The 27,060-nt window shown below is 44.8% G+C and overlaps 1 protein-coding gene across 2 annotated transcripts in view; it reads right to left on the reverse strand.

Moving 5' to 3' along the window:
• Nucleotides 1–25,713, reverse strand: part of KNL1 (kinetochore scaffold 1) — a 52,516-nt gene extending 26,803 nt beyond the window's left edge. For both annotated transcript variants that reach the window (XM_083161315.1, XM_083161314.1), the window contains exons 1-11: nt 24,859–25,713; nt 22,904–22,935; nt 21,507–21,546; nt 19,239–19,298; nt 17,654–17,715; nt 16,922–16,974; nt 15,010–15,040; nt 12,707–12,732; nt 11,688–11,740; nt 8,176–9,073; nt 2,796–2,826 (exon numbers count right to left, since the gene is read on the reverse strand). In XM_083161315.1, coding sequence (XP_083017441.1) covers nt 2,796–2,826; nt 8,176–9,073; nt 11,688–11,740; nt 12,707–12,732; nt 15,010–15,040; nt 16,922–16,974; nt 17,654–17,715; nt 19,239–19,298; nt 21,507–21,546; nt 22,904–22,914 — 1,265 coding nt within the window. In that variant the 5' untranslated portion in view covers nt 22,915–22,935; nt 24,859–25,713. The remainder of the gene's footprint in view (nt 1–2,795; nt 2,827–8,175; nt 9,074–11,687; nt 11,741–12,706; nt 12,733–15,009; nt 15,041–16,921; nt 16,975–17,653; nt 17,716–19,238; nt 19,299–21,506; nt 21,547–22,903; nt 22,936–24,858) is intronic.
• Between the last annotated feature and the right edge of the window lie 1,347 nt (nt 25,714–27,060).

Consider the following 27,060-nt stretch of genomic DNA (forward strand, 5'->3'; position numbering starts at 1 on the left):
TGAGTCCCAAGTGCATCATTTTGGATTTTTTAGCATTAAACTGTAGTTGCCATTCTCTTGACCAATTCTCAAGTTTACCTAGATCATTAGTCATTTGATTTACCCCTCCTGGTGTGTCTACTCTGTTGCATATCTTTGTATCATCTGCAAAAAGGCATACTTTCCCTTCAATACCATTTGCAATGTCACTAACAAAGATATTAAAGAGCACTGGTCCAAGTACAGATCCCTGGGGTACTCCACTGGTAACATGTCCCTCCATAGAATGCACTCCATTTACTACAACTGTCTGTTTCCTATCCTGCAACCAGGTTCTTATCCATTTAATGGTTTTATAAATCCAATCCCACACTTTCAAGTTTATTTAGCAGCCTGCGATGTGGAACAGTGTGAAATGCCTTACTAAAGTCTAGATATGCCACATCTACCCCCCCCCCATCTATTATTTGGTCACAAGTTCAAACAAGTCAATAAGATCTGCAGTAAAACCATGTGGTTTTGGATCCTGTAAATGGTTTCATTTAAGATATTCCACTATTCTTTCTTTTAATAGCATTTCCATAAATTTCCCTACTACTGATTTAAGGCTCACTGGTCTGTAGTTACTTGCTTCTTCTTTGCTTCCGCTTTTGTGCAGTGGAACTACATTTGCTCTTCCAGTCCTCTGGAACTGCAACTGTATCTAGTGACTGGTTTAATAAATCTGTTAATGGGGCTACCAACACATCTTTTATTTCTTTTAGTATCCTTGGATGTATTCCGTCTGGCCCCATTGATTTATCCACTTTCAGTCTTGAGAGTTCGGCTAGGACTTTCTCCTTAGTAAATGTACTTCCATCTACCTTATTTTTATGAATGTCCTTGCAACTGAACTGTTGACCCTTCCCTTCTTCTATAGTGAATACGGAGCAAAAATAATTTAGGGTACTTGTTTCCTAGCACGGCCCCACCGATTTTCAATGTATCCATCGGGTCGGAAAAATCACGTCGATCGCATCGCATGGCCAACCAAATTGCATGCGATGGACCCGATTTTTACATTGGAATCAATGTAAAATGGTACCCGAGACCCGATTTTACATTGATTTCAATGTAAAAAGCCCCAAAACCCCCAATTTTTATACCAAACCCCCAATAATGTTTGAAATGCCCCCCCCCCATTGGTAACGCCACCCCGCTATTGACGCCAACCCGAAGCGTGGCGAGCGCAGCGGTACGCGTCCAACCTTTTCATACCCCTACTATCCACGTCAGCGTGGAGTTGAGAATAGAAAGCGCAGCGAGCCCCGCGAGGGGACAAGGATACCTTAACAGGTATCCGCGTCCCCTCGCGGCCTTCACAGGTATCCGCGCCCCCTCGCCACGCTTCGGGCTTGGCACACCTTCTATTCTCAACTATCCACGTGGATAGTAGGGGTATGAAAAGGTCGGAGGACGCGTACCGCTGCGCTCGCCACACTTCGGGTTGGCGGCAATAGCGGGGTGGCGTTAACAATGGGGGGGGGGGGCATTAAACATATTTTTTAAACATATTCAATGTGAAATATTGGCCCATTTCACATTTGTCACCTATGTAAAATCGGGTTGATCGCATCGCGGCCCATTATAATGGGCCGCGACCGACACGATCAACCCGATTTACACTTTAAAAATAATTTAACATTGTTCCCTATGGGAAAATTGCGTTGATTGCGTCGGTCGCATCGCAGCACCTTATTAGGGGCCGCGATGGACGCGATTTTCACTTAGCTTGTAAATTAAAGAAAATCGGGTCCATCGCATGCCTTAAGTACCTTAACTTAAGGCATGCGCTCAAGCCTGACGGGCGCTGTGCTAGGAAACAAGTACCTAATTTAGATGATCTGCAATTGCCTTGTGTCCCTGTACCAAATTCTCATTGTCTGTCTGAAGTCTTATTATTTCTCCATTTGATTTTCTCCTTTCACTTATATACTTAATAAAAGTTTTGCTTCCTTTATCTATTGACTGAGCCATTTTCTCCTCAGCTTGTGCCTTAGCACACCTGATCACTTTCTCTTTGCGTCTGGCAAGATACACCTCTTTGTCTTTATTATTTTGAGTCTGCCTGTATGTCCTAAAGGCCATCTTATATGCTTTTACACTAGTTGATACCTCTTTAGTAAACCACATTGGCTTCCTTTTCCTGGTACTTTTCTTAACCCTTTTGATACAAAGGTCCGTTGCCTTTAGTATTGCACTTTTACATTTTTCCACCTCTCCTGCACTCCTTACAATTTCCACCAATCCGCTAATGAATCGCTTAAACATCTTCCCATTTTTGCAGTCAGCCTTCCTAAAATCCAACACCTTAGTTTTTGTGTGACCGAGGTAATGATCTGGTGATGTAGCCAGAAATAGCTTTAAATTTATAGTTGTGCTCAGTCTTAGCAAAACTTCAACACATTGGATACAAAAGAATCATAAGTCAAAATGACCAATTTGTGCAATCAGCACAGATCCTAACAAAAAGGATACAATGGAAATGTTTAACCAATATGGTATAGAACTATACATATCCCAGTCTCTCGGCGGCGGGACCCTGCCAGTCTCCGCTTCAGGGAGACTGACAGGGTTAGGAGGGGTGCGGGGAGGTGGGGGCAGGTGTCAGAATGTGGCGGCGGGGACCTCCGTCGAAACAGGGTGCGCAAGTGTCTTGTGAACATGCACCCCCTTCCGATGGCTGGCGGTAGAAAAGCCCTTGCAAAGAAGAGAAGCGCTCCATCTGTACGTATGGTTAAAATTAAAAAGTTGAGAAAAATCTAAATCATACTCACTCATTGTTGCTTGCATCACTTGTGGCAGGATCTGTTAAAGTACACAAAACATTATGACATGTATTCACTATTTAAACAAATAAAAAAAGTATTACACATCACACATACCATAACAGTAAACACAGGATGTTCTATAGCAAAAAGGTCACATATGAAACAAGCACCAACAAATCCATCCATAAAAAAATAAAAACCTCTACAAAAAAAAAAAAGCACTTTACATTTGTGTTATATATAGTACTGCCCCATGTCACCAACATCTACTAAACATTGTATGTACTATAATGTATGCTCTCCAGTGACCGACACAAATCGTTATGCCCATCTCTTATATATTTGGCTACATCTGTCACTCAAAGTGTGTCTGAAGCTGTAACGCTGGGTGGAGCCTCTGACTCACATGACAGAGAACCAGCCCAGTGAGCCCACAGTCATAGGAGGGACACAATGCTCTGCTCCTGCACTTTCCTTTTAATGTATGATTGCCATCACCTGTGTTGAAGCACCTTTCCTATCAATTAACCTGTTCAACACAGATGGAGGTAATCATACATTAGGAAGAAAGTCCAACGGCAGAGCATTGTGTCCCTCCTGGCATAGGTCATGTTGGGAGGTATGCACAGTGCCAGACACCCTCTGCCTCCCCATGTTACCCAGCAAAGACACAGCTACACACCAGACACACCAGGTGAGCGCCCCACATACCTCCCAACATGACCCTCTCCAGGAGGGACAGAATGCTCTGTTTGTGGACTTCCATCTTAATTTAGGAGTGTCATCACCTGTTTTAAACAGGGTAATTGATAAGAAAGGTGTTTAAGCACAGGTGATGGTAATCCATAAATTAAGAAGAAAGTCCAGAAACAGAGCAATGTGTCCCTCCCGGAGAGGGTCATGTTGGGTATGCATCTCCCTTCCTCCTCCCCCCCCCCCCCCCCCCCCATTCACGGCATCCCCACGATTAAATGGCACATGCAAAACACTGACATGGCTATGGTCGACAATGAAAAAGGTTGACAAGATTTTTCACTTTTTCAATGTTTTCATATTCATTCTCATGTGTCGACATGGACACCAATGAAGTGCCACACTTATGTCAACATTTACATGTGTTGACCTTTCTGTGTTGATTTTTTCTTGTGGCGATTCGCGGCACCCCCCGCAACCCTCCTCCCACGATTTGCAGCACACCCCCCACAATTCACGGCACCCCCGGTGACTCCCGCGATTCGCGGCCCCACCCCGTGACACACCCCCCCTCCTGGGATACGCGGCACCCCGCGACCCCCCCTCCCGCGATTCGAGCCAACCCCCTGGGCCCCCCCTCGCGAGGTTCACGGTGCCCCCCACGACCCCCCCAACCGCGATTCCCCACCCCTGACCCCCCCTCCTGTCATTGCGCCAAATACCCGCCCCGGCGACCCACCCTCCCGCGATTCACTGCAACACCCCGCGCCCCCCCTCCCACGATTCGCGGCACCCACACCCCCCCCCCCGTGACCCCCCCTCCCGCAATTCACGGCATCCCCACGATTAAATGGCACATGCAAAACACTGACATGGCTATGGTCGACAATGAAAAAGGTTGACAAGATTTTTCACTTTTTCAATGTTTTCATATTCATTCTCATGTGTCGACATGGACACCAATGAAGTGCCACACTTATGTCAACAATTACATGTGTTGACCTTTCTTGTGGCGATTCGCGACACCCCCCGCAACACCCCTCCCGCGATTTGCAGCACACCCCCCGCAATTCGCGGCGCCCCCGGTGACTCCCGCGATTCGCGGCCCCACCCCGTGACACCCCCCCCTCCTGCGATTCGCGGCACCCCGCGACCCCCCCCCTCCCGCAATTCGCGCCAACCCCCTGGGCCCCCCTCGCGAGGTTCACGGTGACCCCCCCCAACCGCGATTCCCCACCCCTGTCATTGCGGCAACCCCCCGCCCCCACAACCCACCCTCCCGCGATTCACTGCAACCCCCCCGTGCCCCCCCCCCTCCTCCCACGATTCGCGGCACCCACATCCTCCCCCCGCGACCCCCCCTCCCGCAATTTACGGCATCCACCCACGACCCCTCCTCCCGTGATTCGCGGACACCCCTCACCTCCTCCCTCCCCCCAGCGCGCGATTCACAGCAACCCCAGGATTAAATGGCACATGCACGGCTATGGTCGACAATGAAAAAGGTTGACATGAGTTTTTGAAGATTTATTTTTCTTTTTTTCAATGTTTTCATATTCATTCTCATGTGTCGACATGGACACCGATGAAGTGCCACACTTATGTCAACATTTACATGTGTTGAACTTTCTGTGTTGATTTTTTCGTGTAGCAATTTTTTTCCAGTGACAACTATGAACTATGTGCACGTCAACCTACACATCATCAACCAATTCTTTGTATAATATATAACACATGTTCTGTTTTACTGTAGGTGTTTTAAGTCAGATCTTTTACTGCTACTATTACTGTTTATGTAAATGCATTCTGAACAACAACATCCTACCATCCTTCTACAAGAATATATAACCAACTAGGTGATTCATCGTGCCCCCCCCCTCCCGCAATTCACGGACCCCCCGCGCATCCCCCCTCCCGCGATTCGCAACCCCCCCTCGCGCAATTCACGCCCCCTCCCACGCTTTGCGGACCCCCGCCCTCTCCCGCGATTCGCCGACACCTGCGCCCCCTCCCTCCCTTGATTCACGGCACCCCCCGCGCCCCTCCCGCAATTCACGGCACCCCTAAGCCCCTCTTTAGTCCCCCGTATACTCACACACCCCTATCACTACCCAGCTTCCTGCTCTCCTGAACCGTAACTACCACCACTGGGGAGTCGCTGACGCTGTTTTGCCCACATGCCCCTATCATGCCTCATAGGCCAGCCTCCTGCTCTCATGCACCCGAACTCCCACCCAGTAGGAGGAGACACTGACTAAGGGCCACCATCCTGTACTCCTGTACTGCCACGCTGGACCCTCACCCACAGCTGCACAGTATCTCCCACACTCCTCTTTAGTCCCCCTTATGCCCACACACCCCTATCACTACCCAGCCTCCTGTTTTCCTGTGTCGTGACCTCCGCCAGTGGGGAGCCGCTGACTCAGAAACACCCTACTATACTATTGCACACACACACACCTAAACAACATGCACACACAGCCCCCCCCCCCACACCCACATATGTCACTGTACCATCCACACTATCAATGTTACTCTGTAACCGCTTTTTAATTAAACAAAACAATACACACCCCCTTCCAAATCATATGCTCTCTATTTAACACATTTCACCTATAACTCAAGTTGCAATACAGGCATCTTTCATACAATTCTAACCATATTTCTCATATACAAATGTTCACAAATTAAGGGGGCGCAGCCCCTTACGACGGTGTGAAGAGCGCCCGTAGGGCGCGATGAATCACCTAGTATACAGTATATTTGGCCACTGACCATTTCCATTTTTTTTGCTCTTTACGCCATAAAAATGGATTTCAAATTAAACTATGACGCTGCAATAAAAGTGCAGACATTCAACTTTAATTCAGTGTGGAACAATAATATTGTATTAAATATTTACAATATAAACTATTTTTATACAGCCCCATAGATTCGGTTCCTCAAATGTTACCGTGCAAATTAGAGATCGCTAACTATTACTATTTGTAATACTTTGTCCAAATTTCATTGCAGGCAATGATTGCCCGATGTGTAGAACCCAAGGACACAACAAATGCCTGGTTTCGTCCTTTGTAATTCTGTGCCGGTCCTTAAATGTTTTTATGGGTCTTCCTGCCTTGGCTCTGTCTTCATAATAGAATGAATACAATGAGTTGTAAAATGATGGTACAATAAAATCAGGGTCGCCGCTGCTTTCTCGGTATGAATGAGAAAAAAACACCCATGACCCATGATCACACTGTAGTAGTTCTATGAACAGATTCCCATGGATAAACTATGAATTAGGAAAGAAAGTTGAAAGAAACGTGCACAAAGTGTTACAGGTCAAAGTTTTGTCTTAGATGATGGAATACGGGAAACATGGGTACCAAAAATGGCTCGCTTAGGTTTCAAAATAAAAGCCAGAAGTTGTACAAGCCTGCTCTACACCCTAAACTATTAGATTGCAGGCATGTGAATCTTAATTCACGATTGAGTTACATGTGTGATTTATAGGAACTTAGAATACCCGTAAAAGCTTGGTTTTGAACAGGATGTCACACGCTGACTTTGCCATGGACAGACAGAATAGAGTAGCAGCCTTACCGGACAGAGCCTCCCTTCTGCTTATTTCATAAGCTCCGCCTTGAGGACTTCCTGCACCAGGACCGTTACTGGGATTCGCACAATTGTTTGCTCCTCCCCTTCCAGCATGAGTAGGAGGTCCACTAAAGCCCTGTACACATGCATCGATTTGCTTTTGATTCGATGTTAGATTCAATTTTCTGTTAGAACTGGCATTAGATCTTTCCATTCGATTTGGCATTAGATCTGTACTTTTGCATTAGATATCGAATTCGATTTACATTCATGGTACATTGTACACATTCGATTTACTAGATCGAATTCGATATTTCCTTGGCTGCACAGTAGATTTTTCTGTTCGATTTTGTGGAAACGGGAGCGCGCATCGAATCGAATGCAGATCGAAACAAAAATCATTCGATTTCGTTTAGGATTCGATTTTGCTTCTATAAGCAAAATCAAATCGAAAATCTGGAAAAGTCGATGCATGTGTACAGGGCTTAACACGGACCTCATTTTGAGGGGGTTTCAAATGCAAATGGATTTTTGCTAGAGGAAGAGGAGGATGATGTTCGGTTTCTCATCTGAGCCACTGTTAAACCATCTATAGCTACCGTATGACTAGTGATAATGTCCATTTCCTCATCTGGAAAAGCTGCAGTATGCTCCATAGGTTATTGGTGTAAATCATAGACTGACTCATCGTAGCCAGTCATATGGTCGACAGAGGTAAAAGGTTGACATGAGTTTTTAATGTTTTTAGGGTGTCTGTCGACATAGGTTGACATGGACACGGTCTAAGTGTATCGCTGCGCTCGCCATGCTTCGGGCTCGGTACCGCACTGCAGTCGGCACACTTTTATTCTCCCTCCATGCCATAGAGGAAGGTAGAGCATGAAATACAGCCTGTCAGCGCATGTCGGCTGAAAATTTAGTAAAAACAGCATGTCGACCATTTGACCCTGTCTACCATAAGATGGACTATCATGAGTCAGTCTATGATCAGTCCGGATACCGCTCCATTCACACGCACACACCAATCGTTCCCCTTCTACTGGCAATATATTAGCTATTATACTATTTGACAAAACCTCCTCATTTTCCACAAGTTCCGTTTCATTCTCACCTGTAAACACGACGGTCTTGTCATTGAGGAAGACACGGTCATCATATTTACGACTTGGTTGCCATAATGCTCCATCTATGCGTGTTGTAAGGCTACGTGTTAAATCCATATCATCTTTCATCAACATGGTTTGGTTCTGAATGGAAGATTTACCACCAATTCCAGAAGGTTCTAACTGAAGAGAGTCACGTAAGGTTTGCTTTGCAGTGTCCCTGCCAGCACCGTCAGTAATAGTACTGTCTGGATTATTGGTCGTATTAGGAAAGTCTTTGTTGAACATGGGAATGAAGTTTGTAATGTTGGTTGTGTGACATTTCGTTATGTCCAGACCGTTCTCTTGCTCTCTGAACATGTGTGTTACATCACCTGTATTCCCTAGAGTATGGGAAAATGGAGAAAAACCTTTGTTATATGACTTTTCTTTTGGAGCATAAGGGAAAATGTTCTCCTTGTCTGCGGAGATTGTGAAATTCGTAATGTTGGTTGTGTGACATTTCGTTATGTCCAGTTCCCTCTCTTGCTCTATAAACATGCGCGTTACGTCAGCTGTATTGTCCAGAGTATGTAAAAATGGAGCAACGCCCTTATTGTTAGATAGATTTCCTTTTGGAACACAAGGGAAAATGGCCGCCTTGTCAGCATCATCTGCCAAGATGGTAGTGTCTGTTTTCACAGTCTTAGTTTTATTTTTTTCCATAGTTGCCAAGAAGTCCTCAAACTTTTCCTTTGCTGGACAGGAAGAGTCCGTGATAATCTGAAAACTCGCCAAACTTAAACCAGTATCGATTTGCTTTGGTTTAGCCTCAAACCGATCAATGGCTACGATATTGCTTGTGGTCAAATCCATATCAGAGGAGAAGATAATGGTCCGGTCTTTAGTGCAGTCTGTGGCAAGCCACTACATAAAAGACATAAAAATTAACAAAGCTGCTAAAATCTTTTACATAGCACAGTACAGTGTACAAAGAAATACAGCTGTTTAACACAGCCTAGTAAGCAATACTGCCAGACCCGCAAATAGGCCCTAATGGAATTCAGAAATACACTAGTGAAGTGATTCTCACACTGCGAAATGTGGTGCATTTGGTGCACTTGCAGGTGTGCCACATGTTGGTGTCCAGGACTCTCGGTAAACATTAATTTGCCAGGTCCCCCCCCCTCCCCCCTTTGCTCCGGCGTTTGCACGCTGGAGGCTGAGCTCCCCTGCCGCCGCTGCCCCAGCCGCCAGTCACAGCATTGATCTCAGACGGTAGGCTCGGGGATGTTCGTGGTGGCTCGGGAGGCCTAGGGCACCTAACTTCCTGAGCGCTCCCGAGTCCCCCCCCCCGAGCATGCCGCCTAAGTCACTGCTGTAAAGTGAATGGCGGCTGGGGAAGCGGCAGGGGTCAGGGGAGCTCCGGCGTACGATTGCCGGAGAAGAGGTGATGGGGGGTGTTGGGGAGATGGCCTCTAGAGGTGGTGCACACCTATTCCATATTCGTGGTATGACCGGAAATTTTCCGGACATACCACCCAGGGGTTATAAATGCAGTGAGAAATGCCTAATTTATTATGAAACATCTAGTAATGGACTATTTCACAACAAATCCACAAAATTTGGTCCATATGCAGTATTCATAAGGTGAATGGTGTGTACACACGGGTACAATCAGCATGAGATTTTGACTATTTAGTCAAACCTGTGTGATCTGTATGCAGATTGTATACATATCACACAGGGTTTTTTTTTTATTATTTCCTTGCGATCCCGATGTGCGCTCCTGTGGCGGCACAAATCGAAACCCAGATAGACAGGGCTGCAATGACGATATAGTTCAGATATGCACTAGATCAGGGGTGGCCAAACCTGTCCTCAAGATCTACCAACAGTGCATGTTTTCCAGGCAGTCTGTGGATCTATAGTAGGAATAAATGCAGCAGGTTTGAAAATGTGACAGTTAGTAATGACTACAGCTGTGCACCAGCTAGGTAACCTGGAAAACATGGACCGTTGGTAGATCTTGAGGACCGGTTTGGCCACCCCTGCACTAGATCGCCCAAATCGCATGCACGTCGGGTGGCTTGTGGCCGTGCGATTCGATCCCGATGTGATCTGAACACATCGGGATCGAATAGCAAGCCTAATCGACCGTGTGTACTCACCATTAGTGAGTTTTAAATTACATTGGTCATCATTTTATTGATTAAGCAGTTTTATAATATTTGTGATTAAGTTTTGTGAAAAGCGAATATCACAAGCGCCGTTATAAATTTTGAAATGGTGTTCACTATTGGAAGAGACTAAGGGGTGAATTTATGAAGCTTGGAGAAGTGTTATCTATCCCCATAAAGAACGTTATGAGCAAGGTGATAATGGTTCAGCCAATCAGCTCTTACCTGTCAATTTACATATTGTAGCTGATTGGCTGAACCATTATCACCTTGCTCATAACGTTCTTTATGGGGATAGATAACACTTCTCCAAGCTTCATAAATTCACCCCTGACTCCTATTTCACGACAGCTGCTGAATAATTAAAACACAACTTTAAAGTGGCACCAGGTATAATTTTATGTGCCTTTAATTTGATTCATTTATGCATAAACTATATCAATTATCTCATTCATTTTAGCCCAGGTTATTGCAATTAAAACTATTTAGGTGGGGAAGAAGCGAGAGAAACAATGGCTCCCAAACTTGGGGGTGTATGTAACACTCGTTATGGGGGAGAAGTGGTATAAGTGCACTGATAACACTTCACCCCAATGCATTACTGTGACGCTGTGTGCAAGGTGACCGTTGCTAAACACTTGTAATAGTAGCGAGATCTAGTGTATGCGCACTAGAGCTGTACGGGAGAATAGACAAGGGCCCTTATTCTGGTTCACTCGCAAAGGCAAATTCCTTCTCAGATGGACAAAACCATGTGCACTGCAGGGGGGCATATGTAACATGTGCAGAGAGTTAGATTTGGATGAGTTATTTTGTTTCTGTGCAGGGAAAATACTGGCTGCTTTATTTTTACACTGCAATATAGATCTCACTTTGCAGTAAAACCCCACCCAAATCAAATTCTCTCTGCACAAGTTACATCTGCCCCACCTGCAGTGCACATGGTTTTGGCCATTTGAGAAGGAATTTGCCGGAAGGAGTGAACCAGAATAAGGGCCAAAGGTGCATTCGCACTAGGCTCATTTGTTGTGGAGGCCGACAGGGATTGCCGGCAAATAAGATAATTCATCTCGATTTAGAGGCAAAGACAGAAAATAAGCGACCAGTTCAATGAATGCCTAGTAATAAGTTTGCCCTTCAGTCCACAAGATCCCCTAACAGTCCATGTTTTCCATTTCTCCCGGGTGGTGGTGCACTTGTATTTCACCAACTGTCATTTTTAAAAAAGCCAAAGCTGACCTGGGAAAACATGAACTGTGTGTAGGCCACCTACTGAAATAAACCCAAGGACTCTGTTCATACAGTGCAAAACAGTTTGATAATATATTTAGTCCACAAATGATTGTGAATTTCTCACATACCTCTGCCTGATGAGCTGGGACTTGAATAGGTCCATGAAGCAATGTGTTTATTCCTAAAATCAGTGAGAACAGGTATGAACAATTAACCAGATGATATTCCTTTATCTAGGAATAGGGGCAGTACAGATGATGTAATGGTTAGCATTACTGCCTCCCAGTGCTGAGGTCATGGCTTCCATTCCCACTATGGCCCTGACTGTGTGGAGTTTGTATATTCTCCCCGTACTTGCGTGGGTTTCCTCCGGGTACTCCGGTTTCCTCCCAGTCCAAAAATATACTGGTAGGCTAATTGGCTCCTAACAAAAAGTTAAACCTAGAATGTTTGTGTGTGCGTGTACATGTGGTGGGAATATAGATTGTAAGCTCCACTGGGGCAGGGACTGATGTGAATGTTTGAATATTCTCTTTGCTTGTTTTTTAACTTGTAATGAGATTGTGCATATGTATAATTGTTGTGTTACCTTGGTAACGGGGGGCACGTGACTCATGATGCGGGTCGGCTGACCTAGCGTGTGGCGTCATACTTTTTGCGCCGCCTGAGAGCGCACTCCCCCGGAAGCGGCGTAGCCAATGGTGTTCTTCTTAAGGTATCTGTTTGTAACATTGTTTTAAGCCTGATGAAAATATCGCCTATGATATTGAAACGTTGCTAAATAAAGCCTATATTGCTTATAAAATATTTGCAGTGCCGAGCTTCTGCTACTTCTATGAGATTTCCTGCATGGGCACCCAGAGCAAGCCATCCGCGCTGTATAACCCCCCTCACCCTATTCTACGTTCCAGGGGAATCAGATTCCCCAAAGCGGCGAGGTTCGCGGCTTATTTAAGGGGAGTGAGGAGGTGGTGGACGGCGAAACGGGGGGAGTTCCGGTTGAAGGGGATGTGCATGCATCTCGTGCGCGCACAGCCCCTTCCAGCGGCTGACGGATCTACCGCCAGCCGCTGTCTGAATGAGAGGGGCTACATCTGTAAATAGCTGCATTACTACCTTTCCTAGTATAATAATATCTTAGGCTTACCAGTTAGTGGGCAGGTAATATTCTTGCTGTCAATTAAAAAAAAATACATATATTATATAATAATTTATACAAAAGTACAATTTGACATTTATGATGAAGTTTCTCACCCTAAAATCTTCATTTATAAACACAAAAAAGGAAAGATTTTTTAAGATTAGTATTTTTAAAAACTTTTAAAAAGGATCCAAAAAGTTTTCTGCAGCGCCATAAGGCGGCAAAAAACAGTAAGACAGTACAGAATAAAAAACTGCTCGACAATACAGAAGACAAACAGCACTACAGCTCTCAAAACAGCCACTGATGCAATGGGTGCAATGAAACCCATGCGCCTAATAGTGTAGTTATTTTAATGAATCTCTCCTGCGTGTTGGTTCACATGCTCGTTATTTCAGTGAGTGTTTCGGTAGGAGAGAGGATAATGAAGATATCGTTGAAAGAGTTTCAATAATTAAAAACCTAGCAAGAGAACAGGAGAAAAAGAATGTCCTTGTCCATTAGATACGATCTAAATAATTTTTTTGAGTTTTTGCTTTGTGTGAATTTCGTGGTTATATGTATAGGTGTTATATACTTATATAAACTGTATAAAGTGCATAAAAAAAACAACCTGGAAGTAAATGAAGGGAGAGAAAGGGATAGGATGAAGATGAAGAGAAAAAAATAAAAAATAAAAGGGGGGGGGGGGGGGTGTAAGAAAAGAATAGGAGTTTGAGCTGGGCTCTGGGAGGTAACCAAACTCTCATACTAATCTTGGAGGAAGAATAAGACAGTGATCAATGGAAAAGGATGGAAGGGTGTATAGTGTTACTTAAGGGGGGTATTCAATCCCCCGCCGCTATTTCCAACAAGGGAAATAGCGGAGGGTACAGATTCAATGCCGTCTTTCCCAACAGCATTAAAGAGGCATCTCGGCAAAACGAGCCCGACGGCTAGTTTTGCACAGAACGGCCGTGGATTGCGAATCGCACGGCTGGATCTCGGCGATCCCACAGCTGTTTCTCGTGGCCACGTCCCCTTTTAGGCAAGAGGAACATTGAATCCCGCCTGCCTATTTTCTGTCGAGCAGGATGAGAACGGGACAGTGCCACGACTGCCGGAACGTCACAACAATCTTGACCTGGGATTAAATATCCCCCTTAATATAATGCGTAGGTAAATTGGCATAGTCATGAGCGAGAGAAAGAAAGATGTGTTTGGCGAGAAGGTTGGGGACTGGATATATTTTTCCTATATTTGGAAAAAGAGCTGGGTCTGAGCAGATTTTTGCAAAGCAGCTTCTATCCAGGTCATTTAAAAAAAGTTTGTCTTTAAAATAGGTGTATGGAGAGTGGATGGTGAGAGATCCACTGTTGAAATATGGTTTTTGAGGCCACACCAGCCACTATAGGACATAAAACGGTTTGTCTTCTGTTGGGAGATGCAAGAGGGAGCTCATTACTCCCAAGAGGTCTCATTCTGGGGTCATCAAAAATGTAAAATGAGTAAATGATTTTATGTAGTTTGGGTTTGAGACCAGAAATGCTGAACCAGCAGACGTTCCCAGAGACAGTGGAACAATGTCAGTGTATGATTACATTTGAGGCATAGGAGGGGAGATAGAACTGCCATAATATAATTTATACGTCATTTCCCTGTATGAAGTGGCTGGCATACTATATAGGGAGTATGATAGATATAGTAACATATCTAAATGTTTTAAATGGTAGAAGTCTAATAGCCAGGTGTGAATGCCGAAATTGTAATTTTCAGAAAACAAAAGGAGTACGAATGATGGAATAAAAGATTTAATTTTGATGGTTGGGTAGGGAGATTAAAGATTGCGTCTAGTGGGTGTAAGAAGTCTTCTGTCAAGTTTTAATCAACTGTTAGGTCCATACACACTGGGCGATTATGCACAGCGATGACAGATGTCATCGCTGGGGGGGGGGGGGGGGGGGGGGGAGTTATACACACTGAGCAGCTTTCCACCTGTGGCCAGCAGGGGGTGGACGGCTTTGCATAGTGCAGCGCTATGCCAAGCAGTCCTCAAAGCCGCTTTGATGAGCAGCTTTCCCGGCAACAGACACACTGGGGAGCTTTGAGCTGCTCAAAACTTGCTGTTTTGAGCAGCTTTCAGCTCAGTCACCCAGTGTGTATGGGCCTTTAGAATAGTGTTGTGTTTGAAATATAGCAAGTGTATGGGAGCAAGTGAAGTCATATTTGTTAATTGCAAGATTATTGTAGAATTCTTTAATTTTACAACAGATAACTCAGACGCCATCAAGCAAAGCACATTAGGCAAAGGTTTATCCAATCACACTTACTTGTTATTGCATGTATCACTTACGGCAGGATCTGTTAAAGTACACAAAGTAAGACTATGAAATATACATGTTGAACCACCCCAAAAAAAAAAAAAAAAATAATATATATATATCTATATTTTCTCACACAAGTATACCGATAATATGCAATAAGGTAAACACTACTGTATTTTAGATAATAGGAAAAACAGAAAAGCAACATAAAAACTATAGCTACCAAAATATACAATACAGTATGCATTCTCCTAAAAACACAAGGCATAGTAAGCAACCCCTGAGGTCTCCAGAGAACGTGCCATGACAACTGGGAATTGGGTAGGCTGCACGTTTCCATCCCTGCACTTCTGGTTACTGACCCATTGAGCACAGCCATTCAATCTACTGTATAATGCTGAATGTCACACAATAGCTTCACAAACACATCCAGTTATTAAGTTGCTGGTAATCAAATGCTTAGAACCAAAGTTCCAGGCGCCATACATGCGGATGATGGAGGAGGGGATGCTGAGCAAGAGAAAAATCACAATTGGGGTCAGCAAAGTATACTTACCATCTCCCTAACTCCCTAGTAGCACCCCACCCCCTCTCCCCAACCCTCCTTGCTAGAGCGTAACTTTAAGTTAACTTGCTAGCACCTAAACCCAAACCCCCCTCCATCACATTAAAGGTTCTGACACATGATGCTATTTGTACTAGGTCTTCTATACTAGATCACATGTGATTTGAACTAGAGGCGATGGGATCTAGTACAGGCTGGACATAATTTTTTGACTTGCGATATGCGCTCCATCGCAAACCAAAAGATAAATGTGCGATGTGATCTACACGCGATGAGTTTGACTAATTATGGGAATAATGGTGTACAGCATATTGTGTAAGAGGCATTACAGTGTGTGCCATAATGTGTCATTGTCATTACAACAGAATATGTAATGGTCATAGAGTAGTGAAATTTAATGACCGAAATTCTAGTGCAGTCTGCAATTTTTTATATCCCCCCCCCCCCCCCCCACCCCATTTAAATTTCTAAAAAAAAAAATTTAAAAAGTGCCGTCTCGATTGAAAGTGCCCTGCCTGGGGGATGCAGTTCAAATCCCGGCATTTAAAATCCCGACACTTTCTCCCTCCATGACACACATAGAGGGAGAATAAATTAGTGCCCTGAGAGCAGCTACAATTACCCTAATCTATCACCCTCGTAGAACTTTGGAGGTACCAGGCAACACTGATGCCACATACTGAATATATTATAAGGATTGCTGGTTGAATTCTCCACATATACTATTTATCAATTCTATAATTAACTATTTGGTAGCCTACAACAGCACCAGTCAGGTTGTGAAATATGGGTTTCAAAAAGGGTAATTTACAAGCCGACTCAACTTGCAGCAGATTATCGGTCTTGTAATAATTAAAAGGGACATAAAACTAGAGATGTGCGGTTCGGATTTACTTGGATTTCAAATCCAAATCTTATTCGCCATCAGCTGTGGCATGTTGTGGATAGCCAATTAAATATCGCTTTGAAATCCGAGTAAATCAGAGCCAAGTTAGAATCGCACATCTCTACATAAAACCCAACCTATACGTAAGCTACAGTATGTACACACAATGTGATTTGGCAAGACAATTTTGACTACCCAAAAATCGCCCTGTATGCGCACTGTATGCGCATCGCTATCGCCTGGCTAAGTAGACTGTGCAGGCAAGTCACTTAACTTAGCTGCCATATGGTGTATTTGTCACCATCTGCGACCGAGCTAAATCTTGATTTTGACCAAGCCAAAATCGCCTTAGTCGCAATCGCCCAGACCGAGCCCGTGTGTACTGAGAAGGTACAGGACAGCTCAAGCGTTCCACAATAGGCCAAAAATATTTTGCGGTTCTATTTGACACCAAGCACAATGCTTACCATCATTTTTAGGATCAGCTTCTGCAGTTATAGATGGCTCTGGAGTGAAAACACTGAGGAAAGACCATTTTAAATTAAAAAAAAAACTTTTTTTCATTGCTAATAATTTTGTATCTCCTCTAAAGGTCTATACAGAAAATACACAAGTTTACAATAATTTTGCATTTGAAATTCACCGACTACAATACACAACTGCCTGCTTCTAAGAAAAGTGGTTTGGGGTTTTTTTTTTTTTTGACAACTATATTTGACATTCATTGTATCACCTAAATGTACAGTTTAGAAAGATTACATATGTAACATATGGGGCCTTTTATCTGGATACCCGCAACCAGAAAAGGTCTGAAAAACTATTGGAAAAAGAACACGGATATGATCAACAAGCACTTCCTCTGCCTAAACATCCCCAAATTTCTTCTTTTATAATTTATCACATTTTCTGCTTACTTTTGGATAAATGACCGGGGTAATCACGGATAACACATATGTGAGGATGACATTCTAGATCAGGGCTGGGCAATTGCGGCCCTCCAGATGTTAAGGAACTACACATCCCAGGATGCTTTGCATTAGTTTTGCTATGTGGCCATGCTGAAACTGAAGCAAGGCATGCTGGGATGTGTAGTTCCGTAACATCTGGAGGGCCGCAATTGCCCAGGCCTGTTCTAGATAGTCTTTAATGCTAGGCTAGAGGTACAGTCAACAGCTGAAGTAATATTCAAGAATACCTACCTTACAGATTTAGCAAAACTCACTCGCCGAGAACTCTTCCGCCGTTGTTCAAGCGTAGAATCCTGTAAACGTTAATGGGGATCCATAAGCAAAGTGAATGTAAACTATAGGTACCAGTCTCACCATTTGTGTCTTCTAATGTTACAGAACAAGGATTTATCCAGAACTTCAAAAAAGGAAACATTACCACAGAGAAAACCTATGTAACTGAAGACTTCTCACATTCTGTTGGCTCAATGCACAGCACTGGGATAAGAATGATATTGTAGAACTACGTAAATACAATCTTGGGAAAGGAGAGGACCGTAAAGTGAATTTGGTCTACATCAAGTTAGAGTTAATTGTATAGTTAACGTCAATAGCATTCACCGTAAGTAGAGGGTGTGGATCAGTAAAGAGGGCATATGGAAATTTTGGAGGACAATGTTTTACAATCATTTTGCCCTTCAATATTAAAATATTCCTTCTTCACGAATCAGCACGCTGCTCCTACAGTGTACACTAATTCAACACTTTACTTTTCCTTTAAGATTGGAACAGAGTGTCCAGTATTAGATCACAAATGCATCAATTCTGTAAACAAAAACAATAAATGGTTATATAGTGGTCACTTTACAAGTCACAGTTCCCATTGCTTATTTTATAGTAATAACCAAAGTAAATGGGGTACTTGAGTATTTGCAGGGCGCCCAGTTTGCAGACGTGCGGCACCGTAGGAAAATCGCATGCAATGCGATTTTCCTTAGTTAATTTTTAGTGCACCCCTGCCCACAGATCACATAGCATGGGTGCGATGCAATTTTTCATTGTCTAAGCACCCATGCGATGAGATGGTACTTCATTTTAAAAGCACCCATGCGATTTTATCGCGGGCTATTTTGCACACCGCCACTATCCACGTCACCCCGAAGTGTGGCGAGTGCAGCGAGCCCCACAAGAGGATGCAGTTACGCGTCCTCCTGTCCTTTTCATACCCACACTATCCACGTCGGTGTGGAGTTGATTTTATAAAGTGTGGCGAGCGCAACCAGCCACCGAGCAGACACGGATTACTTTACCCGTGTTCCGTGTCCGCTCACCACGCTTCGGGCTCGGTGGCTTGCCACACTTTATAAAATCAACTCCACGTCGACGTGGATAGTGGGGGCATGAAAAAGGTCAGAAGGACGCGTACTATGTCCCCTTGCCACGCTTCGGGGGTGACGTGGATAGTGGGGGTGTGCTAATTCCCATTGCATCGCATAGACATGTATACTGTGGGTGTTGTGCTAAACCGCATCGCACGCAAAACCGCATGTGATTTGATCCGCAGCCAGGGGTGCAGTGAATAAAATTAACTAGTGAGATTGCATCGCATGGCACGAAAACGTGCCATGCAACGCGATTTCACTACGCAGAATAGCCCACTAAGGCTAAATAGCTTAGTGGGCGCCCTGCAAATACACGTACCGAAAATTGTAATAACATGAAGTATTTTTTTCACTATGGTGCTTTTGAATCTCGAGATCACACCTTATTACATTCAGCATGAACATACATAACAGTTCATAGATAACCTGCCAAGATTTAGACATTGAAAACTGACCTGATTAAGTTCATTTACAAATCCAATGTCCTTAAGGGGACTGCGCGGGGCTTTCAAGATCTAAGTAAAAAGAAAAACCCACCATACAACCGTATTAAAAAAAGACAAGAGCTATGACCCAAAAATCATAGACTACAACACAATTTCACACAAGCAAGTGGCAGAAGTAGTTTTTATAGGTGATCCGCGAGTGCACTTATAGTTCTGCTTTTATTAGATTTGATTACTCTCAGACTAGAAGCCGTAACAGTCAGGGACGTGGTCAGGTTCCTGGTGGTTGAAATCTTAATGGTCAGAATGCAGAAAGACCCGTAAACGCTGGGGTCAGGTATACGCTGCGGGAAGGGTAGTGAAGGGTTAGAGATAAACCGCTCACCAGGAACCATTGGCATTGTGAAGGTTGGGATGCTGCGGTCAACATTCCGACTGCCAGGATATCAATACCATCCGGTCATACCCTTTCCCGTATTTTGTGTAATTGTTGCATTTATGGTTGTGCCGTGTATACGTAAAGTGTATGCAATTGTGTTCTTATCACTGGCTAGTGCTGCGGATACCTTGTAGAACACAATGAAGCTAGTATAAACTACACAGTAAATATCTATAGGATGCACAATGACGTGTGCACCATCAGGTTTATAGATTCATATGGACAGTACGGATGATGTAATGGTTTGTATTACTGCCTCACAGCACTGAGGTCATGGGTTCGATTCCCACCATGGCCCTAACTGTGCAGAGTTTGTATATTCTCCCCGTGCCTGCGTGGGTTTCCTTCGGGTACTCCGGTTTCCTCCCACACTCTAAAAATATACTGGTAGGCTAATTGGCTCCCATAAAAATTAACCCTAGAATGTCTGTGTGTGCGTGTACATGTGGTAGGGAATATAGAATGTGAGCTCCACTGGGACAGGGACTGACGCAAATGTCCTCTGTAAAGCGCTGCAGAATATGTATGCGCTATATAAGAAACGGTTGATAAATAAATAATAAGATAATAGATATAATCAGTTTGAAAACTATGTGCACCTTTGGTCCATCTTAACGTTTTATTTATAGCCACAGCTGTGGTTTTCACGAATGTGGTGTTCGCATGGTGTGATTTGCTATATAGTCCAAATCGCACCATGCTATGCAGCAAAAGATCTGAGGTGCAGCCCTGCGGCATTGGAATCGAATAAGACTGTGCAGAGTCTATTTCTACTATCTCGGAACTGGAGATGGGCAGGTTTGGTTTTACAAGGTTCTTATCGTCAAATGATCGACTGTCATGTGTTCTGGATAGCCAATAAGATCTTGCTTTACGGTTTGAGTAAAACCAAATCAGTTAATCTCTACTCAGAATGAGGGTCATGCTAATCCATGCAGCACCGCCCCCAATGTGCATCCCTTCCAGCCAATGACTGTACCCTGTGTGGATACACCTTAAAAACAATATAATTTATACCCCTTTTAGACTGAGGCAACACCCCAGGTTTTTGCCTGGTGGACCCGGGTCAGCGTCGGTGTAATGTAAAAGGGGCAGCTGAGGGGAAGGGGGGGGGCTTGCCCTCGGTGGTCCTGCCGCTTAGAAAGGTCATCTCCAAGTGCCACTCCCATTTACACTGTGGGTCTCCACCTCAGTGTAAATGGTGCAAATCCTGAAGCCAACCTAGCTTGGAACAGTGTTCCAAATACCAGTTCGGATCTGGTATTTTGGTGTAAAAGAGGTATAATGGACTCTTCCTTGCCCATCAATAACACAGCTCTGCTTTTGTATTAGAAACAAGTATATACACCGAACAGAATTTATAGTATGTTGACCGCAGCCTGGTAAAAATAGATAAAAACCTATTTGTTTTATTTTTAGAAAACATGCAAGTGCGGTTAATAATAGCTACAAGATAAGAACAAAGTTACTTGTGGGTGAAAATGACATTTGGTTAGCATTACTGCCTCACAGCGCTGAGGTCATGGGTTCGATCCCCACCATGGCTCTAACTCTCCGGCCGGAGTTTGTATATTCTCCCCATACTTGTGTGGGTTTCCTCCGGGTACTCCGGTTTCCTCTCACAATCCAAAAATATACTGGTAGGCTAATTGGCTCCCAACAAGTTAACCCTAGAATGTGTGTGTGTGTGCACGATTAGAAGTTCCACTGGGGCAGGGACTGATGTGACCGTTCAAATGTTCTCTGTTAAACGCTGCAGAATGTGTGCGCTAAGAAACTGTTGATAAATAAAATGTAATTGAATCTTTGCAGCTTAACAGTAAACAACTTAAATTTACCGAAGAAATTCTCCTACGATGGCGGTGTTCATTCAGGCCACTGAAGAGAGAGAGAAACATAGAATTACAACAATTTCTATACTACATCTATTAAATAAACCACAAATGAGGTTATTTTGAAACCTAGAAAATAACCAACACTAAAACACCCGCTGAACTTAGCTGTATATTTGTTAGTATCTACCGAACGTAACAAAATACCCTGCTGGTAAATAAGATTAAACGGGAAACATTATGTGGAAACGTCAGCATCTGAACTGTAGTAGCAGAGCTTTTCCTTTATGGTATTCATCAGTATACAACATTTGTGCTACAATAATAATTACACAAATGCCAAGTAGGGTACTACAATATCAACTACAATTTTGTGAAATAGCTACATTTATCAAGTTCTATAAAGCTAAACTTTGGGGTCAGAAATGATCATTATTATTGTTTTGTGCTCAGCAGCTAAGGAAGCCTCTGGAGTTAAAAAATGCCCACTACAGGCTTCTGCGATTCATGCCTGCATCCAAGGCCGCACAACCTATCATCTACATGCCCACTGGACATCTTTAGGATGCCTTATTAAAAGCACACAGCTGGAGCTATTGAAACGGTGGCCAAGGATGCAGCCATTGGCTTCAGAATATATGGATCAGCAAAACTCCTTATGCCTGCATTTCAAATTTTTATACATTTATTTTATTGAAGAATCATAAGTTAAAACAATAGAAACATATTGTGTAGTGTAACAAGGATCACAAACACGGGGACTCACATGAAGACTGTTTATTTTGAACAGCAGGTCACATCCATACGCAGTAGCATACAGGCACATATCGCATGGGCAGCTATTTCCCCCATCAAGAGCAAGGTGACTCTGCCCTGGAAATCCTTATATCAAAACAGCAGGTTTGAGCAGCTTTCAGCTCAAAGCCGCTCAGTGTGTATGCCCCGGGATGAGCGGTGAGCGCTGCTGCGTACTTCCGCAACATTGCTGGGAAAGCCGCTCATCTGCTGGTTATACCAGCAGATGAGCGGCTTTGTGGACGGCTTTGCATAGCGCTGCACTATGCAAAGCAGTCCTCCCCCCCCCCCCCCCCCACCTCCGTCGGCGCCGGGCAGGGAGAAAGTGGCTCAGTGTGTATGCACTGAGCGACTTTCCCCGCAGCGATGTAAATGATCATCGCTGTCCATACATGCTGGGCATAGTCGCCCAGTGTGTATGGACCTTAAGTAAACTAATAAATACATTATAAAAGCCTTTTAAAAAAAAGATAACAACCTTAAAAATAGATATTAGGCCACTTACAAAAATTGTATCAATCATAAACTAAGCAATTAAGGTGGCACGGTATAGAGGAAGATCATCCAGCTTCTGATGGAAATATTGTCAACCCTTGCAATGTACTTACTTGTCATCCATTTCTTGATGAAACAAAATACCCTGTGGGAGATGAAAGATACAATGTGTTACTGATGAGATTGGATACACAAACATTACACTGTTTCACTGTCTCAATAAATAGATACGCACGAGACAGCATATAAACATAATTAAGCTGTATAAATACCCAACAACCTGCTCATTATAATAGAAAAAGCATTTCTGAGAATATAGGGGAGACATGTAAATTATATAACAGCACACAGCAGTGATTTCCTTAAGGTACATACATGTACCGATATGTGTGCCATGCGATTTTGGCACTTATAGGGGATGCGATGCAATGTACTGTGCAGATGCAATTAGCGTTTTTTTTTTTTTTTTTAAGTTTATAGTTAAATGTACATCGCATCGCATGTACTACAAATGTGATGCGACGTAGCACAAAAAGTACTGCCTGCAGATACTTTGTGTGCTATACAGTATTGTACCCACAGGGGCACGCATCGCATCCCCACAGGAGCACGGTGCAATTCTAACCAATGCGGTGCGTTTTGAACTTAAAAAGTTCAAACCGCATGCGATAATCGCAGCGTGTATGGGCACCTTAAAGGTGCCCATACACGTACCGATTACCCGGTACGTTTTGTGCTAAAATAGCATCGCATTGCATGCGATCAAAAGACAGTACAACAAGTATGTGCAGCACATGCTTTTTGTACTGTGCGATGAGATGCCGCGGGAGCGCGCACCTTATAGCATACATTGCACCGGGAAAAGTCAGTGCGTGTATGGGCACCTTTAAACCTTTTTTGCGCATCTTTACCAATATCTTATTAAGAAGGTGTGATCAGTGCGCCTCTTTTTTTAATAAAACACTAATAAAAGTTACATTGGTACTTGTGTATTATCACGGCGCCCCCGATGTGTGATTGCGCGATTTTTCATTGTATCGCATGCCATACACCAAATGCACTGCGATGCAATTTTAGCCCCCTATGCGATGAAAAATTGTATAAGCACCCTAATGGGTGCTTACAATGTTAAATGCACCCCCACGCCACCCCACAGTATAAACGTGAACCCGAAGCGTGGCGAGCGCAGCATACCCGCGAGGGGCGGCGGTACGCGTCCTACGACCTTTTCATACCCCCACTATCCACGTCTGCGTGGAGTTGATTTTATAAAGTGTGGCGAGCGCAGCGAGCCCCGCGAGGGGATGCGTATATCTGTGAAGTTATGCGCGTCCGCTAGCCACGCTTCGGGCTCGCCACGCTTTATAAAATCAACTCCACGCCGACGTGGATAGTGGGGGTATGAAAAGGTCGGAGGACGCGTACCGCCGCCCCTCGCGGGCTCGCTGCGCTTCAGGTTCACGTTTATACTGGGGGGGGTGGCGTGGGGGTGCATTTAACATTGTAAGCACCCATTAGGGTGCTTATACAAGTTATAATCGCATCCCATTGTATGCCATATAATTTTTCAATTGTATGACATTGTAGAATATCGCATGCCTTATGGTCTGCGATGAGTTGGGCGCCGTGATACTACACAAGTACCGTTACATTTTAAGAACGTGTCAACTATCAGTCGGACCACTTGAAGAAATACCCAAAATTGACAACTTTTTTCCTCCTTTCCTACCAGTCATTGCATCAGAGAAGGGTAGCACCATTTTTCTTTTTTAATATATAAATATTAAAATATTTGTAAGCAAATCATAAAATAATAAAGAACCAGAGGATACAAATGTCTGAAAGTAATAAAACCCCACAACAGCCCTGTACAGTACGGTGGCCATGTTACCTATACCACATTCAGCCTAGGAACCGCCCCTGTGAGGGACCAGACACCCCCGGTATAACGTCAGGGGGCCTGTGGCCGTACTGGGAGCACTCCTGGTCAGGCTGGCAGCCATAATGAGTGAGGTATATATACACACAGAGGAGCGGTGCATGGCTGCAGTATTAGTATGACACCTACCTGCTGGATAACGTGGCAGCGGGGTGACTCCGGCCTGCTGCTCGGACGGTATACACCTCACCAGTCCCCCGTGTCCCTACCCGCACAGTACCGGCCGGTCTCTCAGCGGCAGCAGCGGCGGCGATTACACCACAGCGTCTCCTGCTGCCATATTCAAATTTACCCGCCCGAGCCCTGACCACGCCTCCAAGCCCACAGTGCAGACGCTGGTTGGATAATGTTCCTGCCACTCAGGTAGCTGTTGTTTGTTTGCCCGATCATTGTGGGTGGGCCCGGGGCGGCAGCGGCGGTGGCATTTATTTCCCCCCGTGCTTCCTGACTGCTGCTACCGGTAGTAGTACTCTCACACAGACACGGGACGGGACGCACGGGAGCCGGGGCTGCTCTGTGTGCTCCTGGACCTATACATTCCCCAGCAGCAGCAGGGAGGGGGAGGACAGGGGACTGATCTCTCCCTCTGCTTGGCCTGAAAACATACAGAAATTGAAGGTGTCAGCGGGCAAAAAGCCTCTCTGCACCAGATCCTTCGTGTTGTGATCCTTGGGTCGACAAGAGTTAAGTCGACATGCCGTTAGGTCGACATGGGTCTAGGTCGACAGGTCAATAGGTCGACACAAGCATTAGATCAGCAGGATCTAGGTCGCCAGACAAAAGGTCGACATGGGGTTTTTCACTGTTTTTTTACCCGATGGTCGACATGGACACAGTTTCCAGTGCACCGCATCCCCTCGCTTCGTTCGCAATGCTTCAAGCACACTATTTTATTCTCCCACCACGCCCTAGTGGATGGTAGGGGCCGGGCATAAAATAACGCCTGTCGGCTCAAAAAAACATTGAAAACCCCATGTGGACCTTTCTGACTGTCAACCTAGACCCTGACGACCTAATGCTTGTGTCAACCTAATGACACGTCGACATTGACCCATGTCGACCTAACGGTGTCGACAAACTTGCTGTAGACCCAATGACCGTATCCCGATCCTTCAGGCTCAGGACAGGGGGTATGGCTATGCAGTCTAAAGCCCTGTACACATGGGGTGATTCTGAGCAACCATATCCCTGTGCGTATAGGGCGACTGTCGCCGGGAGCACGCTCCAATGATCAGCCCTGCAATGGTTGCATGCTCCTGTGACCAGCGGCATCGTCCGGCAGTATATCATCATCAGTGACCATTGCTGGTCTCTGATGAAAACGGGACGCTCAGCTACCAATCGCTTCTTTTGTACGGAGCTTAAAGGTGCCCATAATTGTAATGCGATCTTATACCTCTTTGGTACATTTATTTGAAACTAAAAGATTGTGAAAACACCCGTTCTCATACTAGTATAGTAAAATGAATGCTAATACCCCTTCCTTGTGCCTCCACCCCTAGGCTCCATCTAGGCAGTAGATTTTTGGGGGCTTTTTAGGATTGTTTTGGGCTTGTTTTTCACTACGTGGTTGCTTGATTTTCATTTCAGAGTTGGTAACACTGGTGAGGTGACAGGTGGAAGTGGAAAGGGTGGGGAGAAGGCTGTTCTCGTTCTTACCATGATCAGCGGGTCTCTGATTCTCCGGCCACCACTGCTCCTCTCCAGTTTCACGGCCACTAGTCTTCAAAAATCCTTTAAACTATAGTAAAAATGAGGGGGGGGGTGGAATTAAAAAAAAAAACGGCATGGGCCCCCCCCCCCCCCTAACCACCCTAACCCCCCCACTGCCGTAACCAGCACCAGGCTGAAGAGCCGGGGCTGGTATTAAAAAATCAGGAAACCCGGCAAATAGGGGTTCCGCTGATTTTTTAAAACCAGCCCCAGGCTCCAAGGCCGGGGCTGGTTCCCAAAATATAGGGACAAAATTACTAGGGGTCCCCCGTATTTTAAGAACCAGCCCCAGGCCCAACCAGCCAGCAGGGTAATGCCACAGCCGGGAGACACTTATTATATAAGGTCCCATGGCCAAAGCATTAACCCTACCGACCAGTCAGCCTGGCCAGGGGTCATGGGGGAGTGGGGACTCCCACAATAAAGGGGTCCCCCCCCCCCCTCCAGGACTTACCTGACCAGGCTGAAGCCTGGTTCTGTCCTCGATGCCCCTGGGCGGTGGGCATCGAGCTGATTGCAGTGTAAAAAATAGAATAATAAACTATTGTCTTATGCTGTGGAACTATGAGTTCCAGCAAGCCTCCCCCCCCCACATGCAACCACAAGTCCCAGCATGCA

The sequence above is a fragment of the Crinia signifera genome, chromosome 9 (genome assembly GCF_055691185.1).
Source record: "Crinia signifera chromosome 9, ASM5569118v1, whole genome shotgun sequence".
Lineage (NCBI taxonomy): Eukaryota > Metazoa > Chordata > Amphibia > Anura > Myobatrachidae > Crinia > Crinia signifera.